This window comes from Gorilla gorilla, chromosome 1 (genome assembly GCF_029281585.2).
Source record: "Gorilla gorilla gorilla isolate KB3781 chromosome 1, NHGRI_mGorGor1-v2.1_pri, whole genome shotgun sequence".
In the NCBI taxonomy this organism is placed as follows: domain Eukaryota; kingdom Metazoa; phylum Chordata; class Mammalia; order Primates; family Hominidae; genus Gorilla; species Gorilla gorilla.
The window spans coordinates 54,513,939-54,532,535 of NC_073224.2; the positions used below are offsets into that span (position 1 = coordinate 54,513,939).

An 18,597-nucleotide genomic window follows, 5' to 3' on the forward strand; every position below is an offset into this window, starting at 1 on the left:
CATGAGCAGGTCTGAGGTTCTGCACTTATACTCCCAAGTGATGCCGATGCTGCTGGCCAATGAAGCTCACTTTGAGTGGCAAGGATTGGAGCAGTGGCTCCCAAACCTAGCTCTGCATCAGAATCACCTGGGAAGATTTTTTAAAAATCCAGATTCTTGGGCCCCAGCCCTGAAGATTCCAGTTCACTAAGTCTGAGAAGGGGCCTGGGGATCTGCACTTTATAGTTTCCCTAGTGCTGTGAGGTAGACAGCCTTGGGAACTAGACCTCAAGGGTCCCTCACAGCTGCCCTTCTGCACAGTCTAAAGTCATGGCTAAGAGCATGCATGAGCTTTGTATGCAGATGAACCATTTTACCAACTGATCAATTCCCTACATCCTCACTTCCTCATCTGTAAAAAAAGGATCACAGGGCCTCCTTTAGAGGCTTGTTGCAAGGAATGAGGTAGTCTGCCAAGGATTAGCCTAGAGCCTGGTAACATAGTAAGCACTCACCAAACATTAACTACCAATATGATTTTTATTACACACACTGGGCTTCACCCGGTTTTCATCATTTTAGTCAACTCTCTTTTAGCTTTTATATACACATTTTACATCATGTTTGCTTGCACTGACTTTTCTGTCACAGAAGTTTAAGTGCACAGAATGGGAGAATGTATGGGAAAGGAAGGATGAAGATGGGGTCTTGGTGTATCTAATATTCCTACATCAGACCAAGAGCTGCTGAAAAGGCAGGGCCCTTGTTTTATTATTTATCTCAGTATCTCTTGTGTTAGGCATTTCAAGCACTCGTCAAAGTTTACAAAAACAAACAGATGGACAGACGGATGGGGGGATGGATGCATGGAGGGATGGATGGAGGGATAGGGGATGGATGAATGGATAGATGAAGGGAGGGAGGGATGGATGGATGGAGGGATGGGGGATGGAAGGAGAGAGGGAGGGAGGGATGGGGGATGGATGAATGGATGGATGGATGGATGGATGGAGGGATGGAGGGATGGGGAGGGAGGGAGGGATGGGGATGGAGGAATGGATATATGGATGGAAAGAGGGACAGAGGGAGGGAGGGAGGGATGGGGAATGGATGAATGGATAGATGAAGGGAGGGAGGGATGGATGAATGGATGGATGGAGGGAGGGAGGGAGGGACAGAGGGAAGGGGGGATGGGGGATAGATGAATGGATAGATGAAGGGAGGGAGGGATGGATGAATGGATGGATGGATGGATGGACGCATGGATGGATGCATGGATGAATGGATGGATGGACAGAGACACACCAATAGTTCGGTCTCCTCTTCCCTCCTGACAGACCCAGAACTCAGGCCAGGGCGCTACACTGGCATCAGCTGCTCAGGAAGGGGCAATAATACAAGACGAAGGAGAGCTGAGGAGAAAGCCTGCCTCTGTCGTCTCCCCATGGGGGAGGGATCACCCACCTCCTGGCCCCGACTGGGGGCTTAATTGCACCTACACCAAATCTGAGCTATCAGTTCGCAACACCTGGGGTACTCTTGCCTCAGGCCTCTCAGGCCTTGGCCTGCTTGAGCTCTGTGGGGCGCAGAGGGCAGGAGTGGTCCAGTCAGAGGAGAACATTCTGGCCCAAGAAGGCCCTAGCACCATAGCCAGAGAGGGCTAGCAGGAAGGCTGAGGAGCCCCACAAGTCTGAGCTGAGGTGTTCCCGCACTGCTCCTGGGTGGCCCGACTTGGGCCAACTCTGTCCCAGACCGGCATTTACGGCTGAAAAAATCACCCCTGATCCCCTGGCCCAGCCCACCACGAACACTCTCCTAGCATCTCTCAGGAGCCAAATTACCCATGTTCAGACCCTTGAGGGCTGCAGGGGGCTGCCTGCCCGCCCACCCACCCACCTCAGAGCAGCCTCTGCCCCAAACGCATGTGGTAATCAACTCCCGGAACCTTGGGAAGATCCAAATACAGTAGCATATAATCACGGAGCCCAAAATAGCCATGCCAGGGAGGCCATCTGCCACCTCGTGCATCCCTGGGGACCCCTCGGCTGGGCCCTACAGCACAGCTGGGCCTTAGGGCCCTCTGGCTGGCAAGCAGGATGGGTGGTGCCAACAGGGTTCACTAGATCACCTCCACAGCTTGCAGGCAGATTTTGGGGGGGAGGCTTTTCCACAGCAGACGGCACCTTCAGGACAAGGCCTTAGATGAGAGCACCCCAGACCTCTGGCCTTGTTGCCCCTGTTGCTCCCTTCTCCAACCAGCTCTGGGCCTCACTTGGCCAGATGCCCACATGGTGGGCACAGCCGGCTCGCGACTACTGCCCACTCTAACCCTCCTGTTTTTTTTCCTGACTCTAGCCTCAGCTTCTTACCCCCAAGTGCTCTCTCACAGGGTCCAGGCCCACTTTCCCTCCTCGCCTTGTAGTGGGTGAAATGGAGGCCCCAGAAGATATACAACTTCCAGAACCTGTAAATGGGACCTTATTTAGAAAAGGGGCCTTTGCAAATGTATTAAGGATCTTGGGGTGAGATGGTCAGGATGATCCAGGTGGGCCCTAAATCCAATGATAAGTATCCTTATCAGAGACCACAGAGAGACACAGAGAGAAAGAGGAGAAAGCTACGTGAAGGCAGAAGGCAGAGACTGGAGTGATGCAGCCACAAGGAATGCCAGCAGCTGCCGGAAGCTGGAAGAGGCAAAGAAGCACTCACCCCAGCACCCTCAGAGGTACTGCAGCCCTGCTGACACCTTGGTTTAGAACTTCTGGCCTCAGAACTATGAGTGAATGCATTTCAGTTGTTTTAAGCCGCCCAGTTTTTGATGTTTTGTTAAGGCAGCCCTAGCATACCGATACCACATCCTTTTCTTCTGTAACAGTGGTCCTTAATTTTCAGTGTGTGTCAGAATCACCTGGAGGGCTTGTTAAGACACAGGTGATTAGGCTGGGCGTGGTGGCTCAAGCCTGTAATCCCAGCACTTTGGGAGGCCAAGGCAGGCGAATTACGAGGTCAGGAGTTCGAGACCAGCCTGGCCACCATGGTGAACCCCCATCTCTACTAAAAATACAAAAAATTAGCTGGGCATGGTGGAACGCACCTGTAGTCCCAGCTACTTGGGAGGCTGAGGCAGGAAAATTGCTTGAACCCGGCAGGTGGAAGGTTGCAATGAGCTGAGATTGCACCACTGCACTCCAGCCTGGGTGACAGAGCGAGACTCCATCTCAAAAACAACAACAACAACAACAACAACAAAAAGACTTTGCTTTTTATTCTTATCTTTAGTCCTTCACCCAAGGACAATTTCCTTGTCGCCGCCTGCCCCCACCACCAACCCCATGATGTCTTCCTCCTTTCCTCAGTGCTCAGGAGACCCAAGAAAATGACTCCTTGAGAAAAATCTCCAAATTCATGCACAACTGGCTCCTTCTCTTGGAATCACCCAGGGCTCCCACTTGGGCCCTCTTGAAGATTTGCTTCCGGGAGGCTGTGAGTGGTAAGGTCAGTCATGGTTGGACCCTTCTCCTGTCACCACAAGATCCTCCTCAGCTCCATCCCGGCTTCATCTCTAACCCACTGGGGAATCCCAGGCAAGGCACCTCCTGCTCTACACCTCCCCTGCAGGTCTGTCTGTAAATTGGGGCTATAATTGCATTGCTACTCCTCACAAGGGAAGATAAAGAGCCATTTCTGGTGAAAAGCTCCTAGAAATGTCTTAATGCTCTTCATAAGAAGATGGTTATTAGGCATGACCAGCCTCAGAAGCTCTCTTGTGGACTCTCTGTGGGTGCTGATCAAGGCCAAGGGTCTCCAGGGCTCAATGCTGATACCACAGTGTTCACATCCCCTACCTCCCCAGGCAGCCAGAACCATCCCCTCAACCCAGGCTCCCCTTAACTCTAGAATACCTAGGGTAATGACAGAAATAGGGCAATCCAGGAGCCCCAGGCACGCCCCAGCAGAGCTCACAACCCAAGGTCAGCTCTGGGAGCAGGTACCCTGGAAATACGATGGTTCCTGAGCCCCACTGATGGGCCACTTCCCAAGGCTTGTCATCTCATTCAGCCCTCTCAGAATTGCTCTTGAGAGGCAGCCCAGCACCCTGGTTAAATGCGTGGACTCTGGGCCAGACTGCCTGACTTCTGACCCAGGCTCTGCTATAAGTCACTTTATGGCTCTGTGCCTCAGTTTGCTCGTCTATAAAATGCGGATTACAAGACATCTAGCAGTAGCCATCCCAGAAGAGTACTGTGAGGGTTAAGTGAGAGAATAAGTGCAATGACTTGCACATGGAAAGTGCTATCTAAGTGTTGGTTACTGTTGTTCGCCTGCCCTTGGGCATTAGTCTGGGGGTACAATAGTCCTTTGGAGGGCGATCAGAGGCATGAGATGACGGGGGCTTGTCCAGAGGTCCCTTGCTTTTGGTTCTCCCTGGGAACACTGCCAATCCCTCCTAAGACCTCCAACGCTGGACAAAATGGTTCAGCCATTTTCTCCTGGAGCAGCTCAGGTCTTTCCTCCTCATCTCAACTCACAGCATTCCCAGGAGACTGGAAGGGTTCCAAAAAGATACTTTCCATTGCACAGTAAGGGAAACTGAGACCCAGAGAGGGCAAGCACCCAGTAAGCATAAACAATTCAAGAGCAGAGCCAGTAACCCCATTAGGAAGTTCCTGTACCTCTATGCATGATATTCACTTGGGACATCTGTCTGCCAATCATCCCACTGGACTCTCTCATTTTAGAGACAGAGAACCTTGGGCTCAGAGAGAGGAAGTGACTTGCCATGGCCTCGTAGCTAGTGATAGAGCTAGGACTTGAACCCAAGTCTCTGGATCCCAAAGATTATAGCTTTAAGGGATGTACTAAAGGATAGGGGTTAAGAACCTGGTACTTTGGAGTTGGAGCTAAACTAAAGTCCCAGCTCTGTTACATCCTAGCTGTGTGACCTCAGGCAAGTTGCTTAACTCCTCTGGGTTTTAGTTGCCTCATCTATAACATGGGAATAACAGACACTATTTTACAGGGCTTTGGGGATTAAATGAGATATATGAATGTGCTTAGCATATTGAAATGTGCTAAGAGGGAGCCACTCCTCCTTCCCACGTCACCTGAGCCCAGCTGCCTTCCCCGGCCCACGAGCACACCAGCACATCATCTATCCATCCTGGCTTCTCCACCTTTTTCCTCTCAGCAGGCAACCAATTTGTTTTGGATTGGCTGGCTTGGGCTGAGAGGGTTGGGGTAGTTCTGCCTTGGGTTTCAATTTGGAGTCTGGTACTGCTCTTGATTCATTTCCCCGGCTCTAGATAATGTTTGCTAGTTTCATGTGGCTGTCCTTCGCATTATGCATTTCCCCCCTAGAGTATCCAGGTTTGGGCTGTTTGGTTGTTTTCTCCCCTTTAGTCTTGCCACTGTGCTTTTCCAACTCTTCTCCTGGGACCAGCCCGCCGGAGCTCCCCAGGACCCAGACCAGCGCAGCCCCCACTTCTTCTGCTTTGCCATGCTGTTTCCCCCTTGCCCTGCCTCGCCCCCACCCAGTTTCTATTTTCCCCCAGGCTCTGCTGGCTTCCTGTGGTTTCTCTTGGCCTTGGCTCAAGCCTGGCATGACATGTCTGGCATGGCCATTCTCCCCCCTCCCACACTGGTCAGGGAGGAAGCAAGTGTATCCAAGGAGGAGGGTGTTGTGGAGCTGGGTGCTGCCTGCCCAGGTGCCAAGCCAAACAGTTTGTGCACCACGTTCAGCTGGGTCCCTGGGCCTAGAATGCCTGGCTGGCCCCCATTCCCTAGCCCTAGCCCCACTCCTCACTCACACAAACCTACCTCTTACTGTGCTCCCATCTGGTTCTAGCTGGTAGAAAGTGGACCACAAGACTGAACCTTCCCTGAGGCTCCAGGAATGTCCACAAGAGTTTGCTCAGGTTCCTAAGTGGCTTGGTCTGCTCTGGGAACACATCACCCCAGGAGGAGCATGGGCAGGGGGTGCATCCTCTACATACTTCCCTGATCCGTTGATTTCCAACAGGAAAGACACTTCCATTTGCTGGTACACCTTGGGAAGCAGGGAGGGTCACCCAATGACAGCCATCAAAAGGCGGCTTCCCTTGTAGCCTTTGGAGTCCAACAACTGGGTACAGGCCTGCCATGCCCACTCACCAGCTCTGACCTTGGAAGAGGCCCTGAACTTGTCTGCCCCTATTTCTTCATCTGATAACAGAGACGGTGATTATTAGAGAGGGGTTTCTGTGAGGAATCATCAGACAATATACGTAGAACATCTCATGTAGCTTTAGGGGAGCTTTAGCCTGGCCTTGGGCATTAGTCTGGGGGCACAATAGTCCCTTGGAGGAAGGTCAGAGGTATGGAATGATGGGTCCCTGCTGGCACACAGGGAAGTCCAAAAAATTGTCATTTTTCCCCACTGTCTCCTTTCAGCCTAGCCACCTGGGCCTGCTTTTACTGTCACTATCTAAGACGGAAGGACCTGAATAAGATAGAGCAGCACCTTGCTGTGGGGCCTGAGGCGGTCTCTCCCTGAATCTCCCAATTTCCAAACACTTAGAACATAACACCTACATACAGAATCTCTGAGCTGGATTACAGACCTCCCCTCTTCCCACCAACACACACACACACACTGATGTCCTGCAGGTCAACTGACCAACTTTCCAGGTTCTCTAGGATACTTGGTTATCCTGCCTGCAGGCACCACAAACTCAACATGTCCCACAGGGGCCTCAGCACATCCCCTTTCCCTGCACCTTCCCCAGAGCACTCACCTTGTGCTGTTCATTCGTTCTTTCATGTCTTTTTTTTTTTTTCTGAGATGGAGTCTTGCTCTGTTGCCCAGACTGGAGTACAGTGGTGCAATCTCAACTCACTGCAACCTCTGCCTCCCAGGTTCAAGCAATTTTCGTGCCTCAGCCTCTCAAGTAGCTGGGATTACAGGCACCCACCACCAGACCTGGCTAATTTTTTGAATTTTTAGTAGAGACGGGGTTTTGCCATGTTTGCCAGGCTGGTCTTGAACTCCTGAGCTCAGTCGATCCACCTGCCTCAGCCTCTCAAAGGGCTGGGATTACAGGCGTGAGCCACTGCGCCCAGCCTGCATGTTCTTAATAAGCTCTTACCACGTGCCAGACTCTTGCTGACGGTACACCCTGATGTCAAAGCCCAAGAACTGGGTGTCAGCTCAACTTCTCCTCTCCCTCAGCTCCCACATCCAGTCAGCATTACTACTACTAATGATCATTGTAGAAGCAGCAACAAAAGGTGCTGTTCTAATTCTTTTATGTATATTAAATCATTTCATTCTACGCTGTTGAGATACACAGATACTATTATCGCTTCCATTTTACTGATAAAGAAATGGAAACGCAGAGGGTAAGTAGTCTGCCCAGGGTCTTATAGGCAGTGAGTAAGTGAAGAAGCTGAGAGGTGAACCCAAACAATCCGACTCCAGTCTCACTGGCATGACTTCTAGATATTTCTAGTTTGTCTGCTTCTCCTTTCACCAATGCCCCTGTCTGTCTTTCCTTTGGCCACTAACATGCTGCCTTGGTTTAGGAGCCTCTTCACTGACTTCCCCACCTTCAGACTGCCCCCTATAACTGCTGCCAAAGTAACTTTTCAAAGACACAAACCCTATCACCTTGCTTTCCTGCTAAAAGCCCTCCCATGGCTCCCCGCTGTCTTAAGAATAAAGTCCAAATCCTTAGCAAGGTCCTCCCTACTTTTCAGGTATGACCACGTCTAACTCCAGATCTTTCCCCACTACTGCCCTTCCCACCAGTCCCCCAACACACACACACACACACACACAAGTTCAGCCAGCCAAACTCACTTCCTTCCAAATTCTTCAGAATTTACTCGGTTCTGAAAGATTCTCCCCGGGGCCTGAAAGCTTGAGGGGATGAGTAACTCCTCCCTTCTCAGGCCCAGTCGCCAGGCGCAGGGCTACTTGCGCCAGCAGCGTGCGCCAGCAAGATAGCAGAAGCAGGAAAAGAGCCGGCCAGAAGACACCTACCCTGGTTGGAAGACACCTACCCCTGGAGATGGAGAAAGAGGCCATCCGGGTACCGCGTAGCAGTTACGTCAGACTGAGACGCCCCCTGTTTACAGGAGACAATAAAACCCCTGCCCCGTCCTCACTTGGGGCTGACGCCATTTTACGCCTCAGCCCGCCGGCACCCAGGCTCTTGTTAAAACACACCGCCTCGTGTTAGCTGTTGGGGAGCTCTCGGGATTCCAACCGATACAAGAACCTTTCAGGTTCCTTCTTAACTTTGTGCCTTTGCAGCGTGTGCTGTTCCCTCTGTCTGAAACGTCATTCCCCGCCTCTTCACCTGATTCATACTAGTCTTTCAAGGCTCAACTCTGGTTCTGCCACCTCAAAAAATTTTGTTTAAAAAAAAAAAATAGAGCTGGGCCCCATGGCTCACGCCTGTAATCCCAGCACTTTGGGAGGCCGACGCAGGTGAATCACGAGGTCAGGAGTTCGAGACCAGCCTGGCCAATATGGTGAAACCCCGTCTCTACTAAAAATACAAAAATTAGCCGGGCGTGGTAGCCCACGCCTATAGTCCCAGCTACTTGGGAGGCTGAGGCAGGAGAATCTCTTGAACCCAGGAGGCAGAGGTTGCAGTGAGCTGAGATCGCACCACTGCACTCCAGCCTGGGCGACAGAGCGAAACTCTGTCTTAAAAAAAAAAAAAAAAAAAGGATCAGGCTGGGCACAGTGGCTTACTCCTGTAATCCCAGAACTGTGGGAGGGGAGACCGAGGTAGGTGGATTGCTTTGGCTCAGGAGTTCGAGACCAGCCTGGACAACATGGCAAAACCAAAACCCCATCTCTACAAAAAAATACAAAAATTAGTTGGGCGTGGTAGTGCACGCCTATAGTCCCAGCTACTCAGGAGGCTAAGGTGAGGGGTGGCTTGAGCCTAGGAGGTGGAGGTTGCAGTGAGTTGAGATCAGATCACTGCACTCCAGCCTGGGTGACAGAGCCAGACCCTTTCTCAAAAAACAAAAACAAAACAAAACAAAAAAACGGCGGAGGATCAATGACTGGTTAGATGAACAATCTCACAATAACATCATCATACATTATAGCTGTGTGAAGTCTTTTTTTTTTTTTTTTTTTTGCAAATCCCCCTCACATTGACTATATATTTGATCTTCCCAACACCCTGTGAGGCAGGGAAGATAATTATCCCCACCTTGAAGATAGAGAAACTGAGGTGCAGAGAGGGCAAATGACACAGTAGTCACGATCAGAGCCAGGACTTGAAGCCACATTTTTCTGTCACACAGGCCAGTGCTCTTCTTGCAGGATTGCAAAAAGCAAAATCTTCTCATCTGCCTTATAACTGGGGGAGTGGGGGACTTGACCTCTGTCCCCTGCCCTGTTATACCCAGGCAAAGGAGAATAATGGGGCTGAAAGTGGAAGCTAATGGTCTGGTTCTCCCAGCCACAAGGGCTGCCCACTTCCCAGAAAGTATAGGGAAAATTGTCTGCATTGCCCAAAAGCTCCATGCCTAGTCCGAAAGCAAGACCTTTAGAAGCCCCAAGAACTCAGAATATGTGATTCACGATTTTTTTAAAAAAAGTAAACTTAATTAACAACCTTAAAAGTGTGAAGAAGTCCAGTGAAAGTCTAATTTTTTTCCCCTATGAAGTCCTCTTTGAGGCTGTGGATGAAATGTCAAATTCTCCTCACTCCTCCTCCCTTATTTTTGGCTGTCCCTGCTGCGCTGGTGCCCTAGGCAAATGTTTAGTCTGCCCCTGTGGGTGGGGAGCAAGCACAGGCTTGCCTGGCCTCTGGTCTTCCGACGTTGGCCTCTAGGGGCACACTGGGTTGCCTGGCCCTGTCCAAGGGTGAGGCTGGATGGAGGGAGAGGAGAGGGCTGGGGCCAGACGCCCAGCACTCATTGGGAAGGGGGGGAAGAAGCTGAGAGAGTGCAGGGAGGCAGGTTCTGCCACTGGGGCTGATCGATCGAGCAGCTGAGGGGTGCCAGGGACCAGACACAGAGGCAGGAGGGTAGAGGGCACCCAGGGAAGGAGTAGGAGAGGAAAGCCCTCACCACGGGGGGTGTGGCACAGCTGCTAGCCAGGACCCCCACAGCTGGCCCTCTGCGTAAGGTGGAATGGGGCCTAAATATCAGTCATGAGAAGGAAAGTCACCTTTTCCCACCTCATTTCTCCTTCCACCCAAGGAGAAGTCAGAAGTTGTCTGACTTCCACATCCACAGACTGAACAGCGCCAAAGTCTGAGAATATGAGAGGCCTTTGTCCGGACACACTGCATGCCCACTATGACTCAGTTTCCCCCACTAGCTAACTGCTGTGCCCCAATCTTGCCCCCCAACTTTGACTTCTCCCAAAATATCTGTTCACTCTCCCATCGGATGAAGTTGTACCTGATAATTAAGTTAGGTTCATCAAGCATGTATGAGGCACCTACTGTGTTCCAGGCCTTGGGCTGTGCATTATGTGGATGAAGCCCAGCGGCTCCCCCTGGGCTGGGTTACATCACCCTGGAGCATCTGCTCCCGCTTCCACCCTCAGGCTGGGTCTGGCTTCCACGATGCCCCTGCTGGACAAGAAGGGAACTACGGGGCTCCTTGGAGGGAGGGATCTGTTATGGGTGGCCTGTGAGTCCCTGTGGACAGTCCCACCCCCAAGTAGAGAAAATGAGTATCTGAGCCTAGCCTGCTTCCCACCCACAACAGAGCCCAGGGGAAAGAGCAGGCTAGGTAGAGGAGACAACCCCTTCCTGATGCTTCTTTTGGGCGGCAGTCTACACCCCTAAACCCAGGCTCCAATGGCAGAACACCAGTCGCCCCAGGACCGCTGGCCTGGTGGCCTCACCTAGGGAGGTCCCATTCCCACAGTCCCCCAGTGGGGCGTGGGAGCACTCTTTTCCTGAAATACGCATAGGAGTGTACACGTCCACACACTGATGACAACAGAAAACCCCGAGAAACCAAAGCCAGGAGCGGCATGCTGTCTGGAACGTGGACTGGGAGAGGGGGCGCCTGCAGAGGGAAGGGAAAGCTGAGGCAGGGGGCCCTGGGCTGTGACTCAGGCCCCAGGAAGCTGGTGACTCCCAGACCAGCCCTCTAATGACTCACAGCGACTGCAGGCTCGGCAGCTCCCACAGCGCCTCTGCGGGGATTCCTCCCAGCTGATTGTTCTGCAGCATCCTACGGGAGAAGAGAAAGGGCTTTAAGGACCCACATGGCATGCAGAGCTGGCTGGAGGGTGCTGACTCCTCCCTTGAACCCCCAGTCCCAAGCCAGACCCCTCCTTCTTACCCCAGCCTCAGAGCCCCAGAGAGAGTCTGGTCCAGCTCCCCTGCCTTGTTAGTGCAGATTCAGAGGCTGCTGAGGTCCCTGGGGGGTTGTACATGGGGCAGGGAGGCCCAGTGTTCAGGGAGAGCATCTCAGAAGGGACCCTAGGAGGAGGCAGAGGTGAAGAAGACCATGGAGAGGAAGGAGAGAAGACATTCTGAAGTCAGAGTACTTGGGATTTTGTTAAAGTTTGGTCAGGAAGGATGTGGGAAAATGTAGGTTGTCAGTTTCCGTGTCTATTCATCTGAAAGGCTAAAGGTTTCTTTATGGAAGGGGAGGATGTGGATGAAGATAAGGCTGCCCTTAGGGTGTCAGTGCCCCAGGCAAATACATTTTTTTCAGCCTTTGTCTGTAGGAACAATTCGAAGTATTTCAGAGGAGTGTATCTGCACTATTCTCATGGCCCAATCTCACCTAATCCCTCAAAGAAATGCTGTGCCAGCCAATGAAAACGATCTGCTCACTAGCTGTCCTCTGGGGACCAGGACCCAAGTCCCAAAACCCCACGATGACTCCATAGGCAGGAGTCCTGGAGCTCCTCAGGGCACCTGGGAACCCCATGTGTAGGGTAGAGGGTCAGAGAGCATGTACAAGGGGAGAAACAGGGCCTGGGGCGCCACTCCAGGTGGCACTGCTGACTCTAGCCAACCCCAGGCATCAGAGGGGTCTTAGAAAGTTTTGAGGATAGCACTCGAAAGCGCAGGGAGTCCCCTGAGGCACAGAGTCCTGAGCAAGAGAAGGAACTGGGTAAAGACATGGGAGGAAAATCCTCCAGGCCTTTAGATCCAGAAATGAGAAGGAGAGCACACAGGGAGTTCATGGAAGAGCTGGGGAAGCAAGAAGGGAGGAAGTTGCTGGCTGCCCTGAGCACAGTGAGTGAGCCCTACCCTAGGAGACTCAATTATCCCTTTATGGTGTATCCATCCATTTTTCAGAGGGGGAAGCCTTGGTGCACAATCATTCAGGTAATTCCACGCTTCAGGAAGAGTAGCCCAATTTCTGGTCCTTTAGTTTAATAATAGGAATGGCTAATGTGCCAGGTCCTGGTCTTAGAACTTGTATTAATTCAAACTCACCCTTGTTACAACTCCAACAGATAGGGATTATTATCATCCTCATGCTGAGGGTACACACAACTGCTAATTGACAGAGCTAGGCTTTGAACCTAGAGAGTTTGGGTCCAGAGTCTAGACACTTAACCATTACACCACAGCATCTATCATAGTGGTGGGATACAGCAGTGGCCAGAAAATGCTGAGCAGTAAGATGATGAGCCTGAGTCGTTTTCCATGCCTCCTATGTGACGTCCTGGTCAGAGTCACATGTCATCTCTCTTAAACTCCTCTTACGGGTATGTGAAAATCTCAAATATGAACCCAACCTCAGCATCACAAGAACAAAAGAATGCTGAGCTCACTGTGGGAATGGGTGCGGATAGGAGGAGCCCTTCATAGAGGCAAGGCTACAGAAGGGAGAACAAAGAACAAAGACAGACTTTGGGGACCCCTGGGATTGGGTTCCTCCTTGCCACCCCAAGGGGTGGGGAAGGGGCAAGGGCCACACAGGGGAAGGGCCTGGCTGCAGGAAGGGGCAGAGCCCAGGGCTGTGAGCAGCTGGAGGGCTCGGCCCCTTTCCATGCAAACTCCGTGTTCCTGAAGGTCTGTTGGCCTCCAGTGGCCCCTTCGATCCAGGCTCCACCCAATGCCAGAGGGGCCTTTCCAGTTACAGAGTTTTGCTTCAGGGTTGGAATTTAAACTTGTGTCTCTTGGGCTTCCTTACAGTATAGTTGTCACAGATGCAGACTCTGAAGTCAGACAGCCCTGATCCACATCCTAGCTCTGTTGCTTTCCAGCTGTGGGGTAGTGTGCAAGCTACTTAAGCACCGCGGGCCTTAGTTTTCTCTTTTCTCATCTATAAGTTGGGGATGATACTGACCTCATGCACTGATTGTGTGGATCAAATAAAATCACCCCTGTAAAGCCCTCAATGGCAGTGTCTCACACAGAGGACAAGTTCAATAGCACATTCACTGATACTATCAATTATCATTATTAGTATCTCTTTTCAGTATTACCACTTACTGGATGACTTGAGTAAGTCACTTCCTCTCCCCCCTCTGGACCTTGATTCCTTCATCTTTCAAAGGAAGAGGCTGCCAGAAGGTGCATAAAGCCTCACTCAGTGGTAACATTCCATCCAGGACATTTCCTGCCCTCTGCCCTGCTTAATGTTTCTACCCTCCCAGCCATCCTGACTTCTTTCATCTAAAGGGTGGGCCTTCGCTTCCCATCTCAGAGGCCTGCCTTGATTCTCATGCAGAAGCCTGAGGGTGCTTGGAGCAAGGATACAAGAGAAACGATGGCTGAGAAAACAGGGGGTCGCAGGCTGCTCATGCCTCTTCACAGGCCCCACCCCTCCAGGGGCCCAGGAGGCTACATCTGGTCACTGCACAAGTGAGTCCCAAGCTCCAAGGGGCCCCTCAATGCATCTTTACCTACATCACCTCCTAAGATTCCTCCATCTTTTCCTTTGTCAAATCCCAGAGAGATAACTAGAAAGATCTTTAAGGTTTCTGAATTGTACCTTCTCCCAATACAGACACTGTAACATCTTTTCACAGCACTTAATTTTCCTTCTAGTGTCAGGGAACTCATTGTCTCCCCGAGACAACTCATCCTATGCCAGACAGCCTGATTATCAGAAAGTCCTTTTATTAATGGAATCAACACCCATCAAGCTGGAGGTCAGCATGGCAGTCGGCTTTGGCCCTGACCCATTTCCCTTGATGTTCCTGTTCTCATTTCCCAGCCATCATTCTTTTATTGAACTACAACTGGGTTATAAAGGTTGGAAGGAAACAGCCCTTTGTTTTCCAAGATGAGGAGGTGAAGGCTCAGAGAGGGAAGGTAACTTGCCCTAAGTTACAAAGCAAATTAATGGCAGAATCAGGACTAGGACTCAAGTCCTGTCTCTCAGGCCAATGCTTTTGTGACGATATTTTCCTACTTCTTTTTCTAGCCCTGGTTCTATATGGAGAGGCAGTCTATCTAATCCAGCGGTTCTTAGCCCTGGTTATACATCAGAATCAACAGACAAGGTTTTAACATTTTTTGTGGAGATGGGGTCTTGATTTGTTGCCCAAGCTGGTCTCAAACTCCTGGGTTCAAGCAATCCTCCTGCTTCAGCCCTCCACAGCCCTGGGATTACAGGCATGAGCCACTGCACCTGACCTCTGGGATGATTTTTAAAATCCCAATGCCCAGGTCACACTGAAGCCCAGTTAAATCTCTGGGGCAAAGTCTCTGGGGAAGGAATATGAGGCATCAGTAGTTTTGCAAGCTCCCAGCTGACTCTAACATGCAGCCGTTGGTCCAGTAGAAGTCTAGTCCTCAACACTCCTCCCCTCACACATGTGAAGCATCTCTCTGGCCAGAGAGGCATTTGGGGGCAGGAACCATGAGTGTCACAACCAAAAAATATAAAAGAGGTGATCCACCTGTGGTTTCCAAAGGCTCCTTTAGTTCTGTAGAAGTGCTTAGGGGTTATGGGGTGGGTGGGTAAGATGCAGCCTGGAGTGTACCACCCTCTTCACTCACTTTAACCAGAGACCTCATTCATCTGTTTTATGTATTGGGAGGTCTGCACAAAATGCTTTTTTTTTTGAGATGGCGTTTTGCTCTTGTTGTCCAGGCTGGAGTGCAGTGGCGCAACTCTCAAGGAGGTTGCTCACTGCAACCTCCACCTCCCGGGCTCAAGTGATTCTCCTGCCTCAGCCTCCTAAGTAGCTGGGATTACAGGTGTGTGCCACCACGCCCTGCTAATTTTGTATTTTTAGTGGAGATGGGGTTTCACCAAGTTGGTCAGACTGGTCTCGAACTTCTGACCTCAGGTTATCCACCTGCCTTGGCCTCCCAGAGTGCTGGGATTACAGGCATTAGCCACCGCACCCAGCCCACAAAATGCTTTTGATTTTAAGTTTCCTTTAAAAAAAAATTTCATGTAGAGGGGTAATGTGCTGATGTCGCAACAAGGTCCAAGGGTGGCACATCACACGTATGAGTGTGAACACCGATCATCACGTGTATGAACTACAAAGAATCTGTTTTAAGTTTCCATAGCTAAAAATGTTGGAAATTTTATTCTGACTCCTCCACTTTAGAAGGTGAGAAAACGGAGGCTTAGAGAGAGGAAATCTGAGATCCTCCTTAACATCTGTTCTGGGGTCTGGTGAGGCTCTGAGTCTGACCTCAAGGCTTCTGACTGCACATGAGATCCACAGAGCTAGATCCACTTCCTGTCATCCCATCACTTGAAAGGATGAGGACAGCAGGACTTGCCTCATGTACAGGGGTGACTCAGAGAGGGCAGCCTTCTCCCCCGAGCCAGGTTGGTGAGGCTCAGACAGAGCCCAGCACTCCCAAATGACCAGCATGTCCCTTCGTGGGTCAGTTCAATTCAGTTCATCAACACTAATGGAGCCCAGGCTCAGCCAGGCATGGTCACCGCCTAGCCAGGCACAGAGTAAACACAGCTAAAGTCAACTGAAGATGGCTCCATACAGGGTGAAAAGGGCTACACTAGAGGTTGGCTCAGGGAGATTTCCTCCGGGATGGGTCCCGGAGATGCTAACTCCCAGCCACTCCTCTATGGCCTGGAGCCAGGGTTTCATATGGGATGGGCCCCAGCTCAGGAAGCAGGAGCTGCCTTCTAAGAGCCTTAGTCTTTATCAAGACGGCATGGGCTAAGAATCCGCAGTCACAGACTTACAGGGATTTGGGACTCAATCCAGGAGCAAGGCACCTGGGAAAATCTCCTGCCCAGTCTCTTGAGGGCAGGACGGGAGGCAGGTCCTCAGACTGTTACCCCAGTTTCCCAGATCTGGGCCTGGTAAGAAGCAACTGAGGCCCAGCAGGAGTCTTTCTAGATGCCAGGCCATCTTATGTCAGGCCAATCTGGCATAAGGAGGGAGGAGATGGTCTGCAGATGTGGGAAGATGACCAAGCCTCAGGCCTCACCCAGCTCTCTGGGAGGCCAGCTCTGGGGAAAGAAACCTGTGATGGAGATGAGACAGGAAACTTTTGAGATAAAGACTGGAGAAGCCTGACACACACACGCACACATGCATCCCCACACCCTTAGGCCACGGATCAAGATGCAGGAGCTCTGGCCAAAGCTGCCCCTGTGTAAAAACAGGCAGGGCAGGAGCCCTCAGAGGCTCGGGCATTTTCCCACATGCCTAGGGCAGAGGGAGCCATGGCTTCCCTTAGCACAGCTCCAGTGCTGAGCCGGGATGGTGAGACTAGTGATGGTTAAGACTAGCGTCTGGGCCTTGCCAGCTCTACAGGACAGAGATAGCGATGTGAGACTGAAAGTTCCCTGCAGTAGCTGACTCTCTTGATCTGAGCCTGGCCAGAGCCTGTGGGTTGAAGACTTAGAGAACTCTCAGAAGAAGAAGATCTTAAGAGTAATATCTCCAGATCGGGCAGGGATGGGTGGGGGTGTGGGAAAGACATGAGAGAGGGCTTCTGCCATAGTCATTTAAGAAAGGATCAGAGAGGGAATCCTCTTTATTTAATCCTTTGCCTCGGGAGAGAAGGACCAAGGCAGAGTGTCCCACAGGGAGAGCCCAGCCTCTGAAATAAGAAGAGGCCACTCAGATAAGGGTCCCAGGCCCAGAGAAGACTGGGGAGTAGCTAAGGTGACTGTCTCCTGGTACAAAAATAGGTTGTCATTATCATGGTGCTACTGCTCTATTTTTCTTGCAGCTCTGAAAAGCAAGCAATGGAAGGAAATACAAGGGAAATTGACATCAGACATCAGAAAGTAATTCGTGCCTAGGATGCAGGTGGAATCTTCTGCTTTGAAGCATGTAAGAGGATAATTCCCCAAGACCACCCAACCCATCCCTAAGGTAGAGAAGTTCTGTAGGCCAAGGACTGACACAAAGCTTTGGGGGACCAGGTGATCTTTGAGGATGGGGCAAAATGAGGCTCAATGGCAAAGTGGGGAGCAGACAGCCTGGCTGTCCTCAGCTCCCACTCAACTTCTGCCCACAACCTCCCCCTGCTGCCCTACTCACTGAGCCAAGGGTGCCATTTGCAGAAAGGGGGGCGGGAGGCCTGTGGTTTCTCTGAAGCTTTGATTTATTGCCTAATGCAGGCAAAGAAGAAAGAGGAGGCTCATCTCTAAGCCGGAGTCTTAGGAATGGGACGTGAGTCTTACATCTTCTGAAGGCCCAGTAAACAGAGCCCTGCTCTCTAATCCAGGCTGCAGGTCTGAGCCTGCCACTGGGCACAGACACACCACCAAGTAGGCCGCCTGCACTGTGTGTCTGTTTCAGAATGCCTCCCCTGCTCCCCAGGGCAGAGATGTTTATGGGGAGAGAGACACAGAGAGGAGACAGGAAGAAGCAGAACTGAGAGGCAGGGAATAGTGGGGCAGGGAGAAGGAGAAGGGGGAGACAAGGTGACAACAGGAGAGACCCAAGGACAGAGCAGGGAGTAAGGGAAAGATAGAGACCAGAGAGCCCTGGGAGTCAGAGATTCACAGGCAGAGGGGCCAGAGGCGAACAACACAGGGAAAGGAGAAAGCACTTAGATGTGGAGTGTTGAACTTGACCAGCTGGAAGCCTGGAACTCATGGGCCAAGGGGGGCAGGACCACCACTAGCCCATCAGCAACTCTGAGTACACTTTTAAAAGATATCGCTTTCTGGGTGAATGCAGCCCCAAGCCAGGGCACAGGACTGGGATTCAGCCCCTTCTCACTTCCTTAACCAGATGCTCTGGTGCAATGAACAACCTGTTCAACTGTACAAAGGAGACCTGCAAGTCAAGTCAGGGGTAAGGGAGTAGCAGAGTTGGGAATGACTCACCACTTTAGGGAAGCCCCAAATGCTCATTCTGTTGCTCCAGCATCAGTCCCTAATATCCTCCTTTTCTTCCCAAACCAGACCCTGTGGCAACGCGCCCTCCCTGGGAACCTCTCCTATCTACCTTCAGTCCCTATGCATCTGCTTCCTCCCAATTCCTCTTACCCTCACTCATCATAAGCATATGAGGAGGCTTTGGGAGGACAGTCTTAGTTGGAACAAGGTGAGTCATGAGTTGAGGAGATTGTGTCTCAGCCTTCCTTTCTCTGAAATGGGCCATCAGTTTGATGGTAAGTGGAAGCTAGGTGGAATAACAAAAGGTCCTCTCCAACTCTCACTTTCCTTTTGCTTCAAAGGGAATAGGTAAAGGAGGAGCAGGGAGGAAGCAACATGAAGACTGAA

General features: G+C 51.3%; 1 protein-coding gene and 1 non-coding gene across 11 annotated transcripts in view; both read right to left on the reverse strand.

The window, feature by feature from the left end:
* LGR6 (leucine rich repeat containing G protein-coupled receptor 6) overlaps positions 1-18,597 on the reverse strand; it is a 127,537-nt gene that overhangs the window by 72,084 nt on the left and 36,856 nt on the right. For 3 of the 10 annotated variants that reach the window (XM_019035873.4, XM_055368222.2, XM_055368200.2), the window contains exon 4: positions 11,107-11,178. In XM_019035873.4, the coding sequence (XP_018891418.3) occupies positions 11,107-11,178 (72 nt within the window). Of the gene's footprint in view, positions 1-6,752; positions 8,260-11,106; positions 11,179-18,597 lie in introns of those variants that run through there. The other 7 variants (XM_055368212.2, XM_055368229.2, XM_055368255.2 and 4 more) reach the window with 7 other exon arrangements.
* LOC115932446 (small nucleolar RNA U13) lies at positions 15,324-15,424 on the reverse strand. Its single transcript, XR_004068730.2, has one exon. It is a non-coding gene; the product is annotated as a small nucleolar RNA U13 (small nucleolar RNA).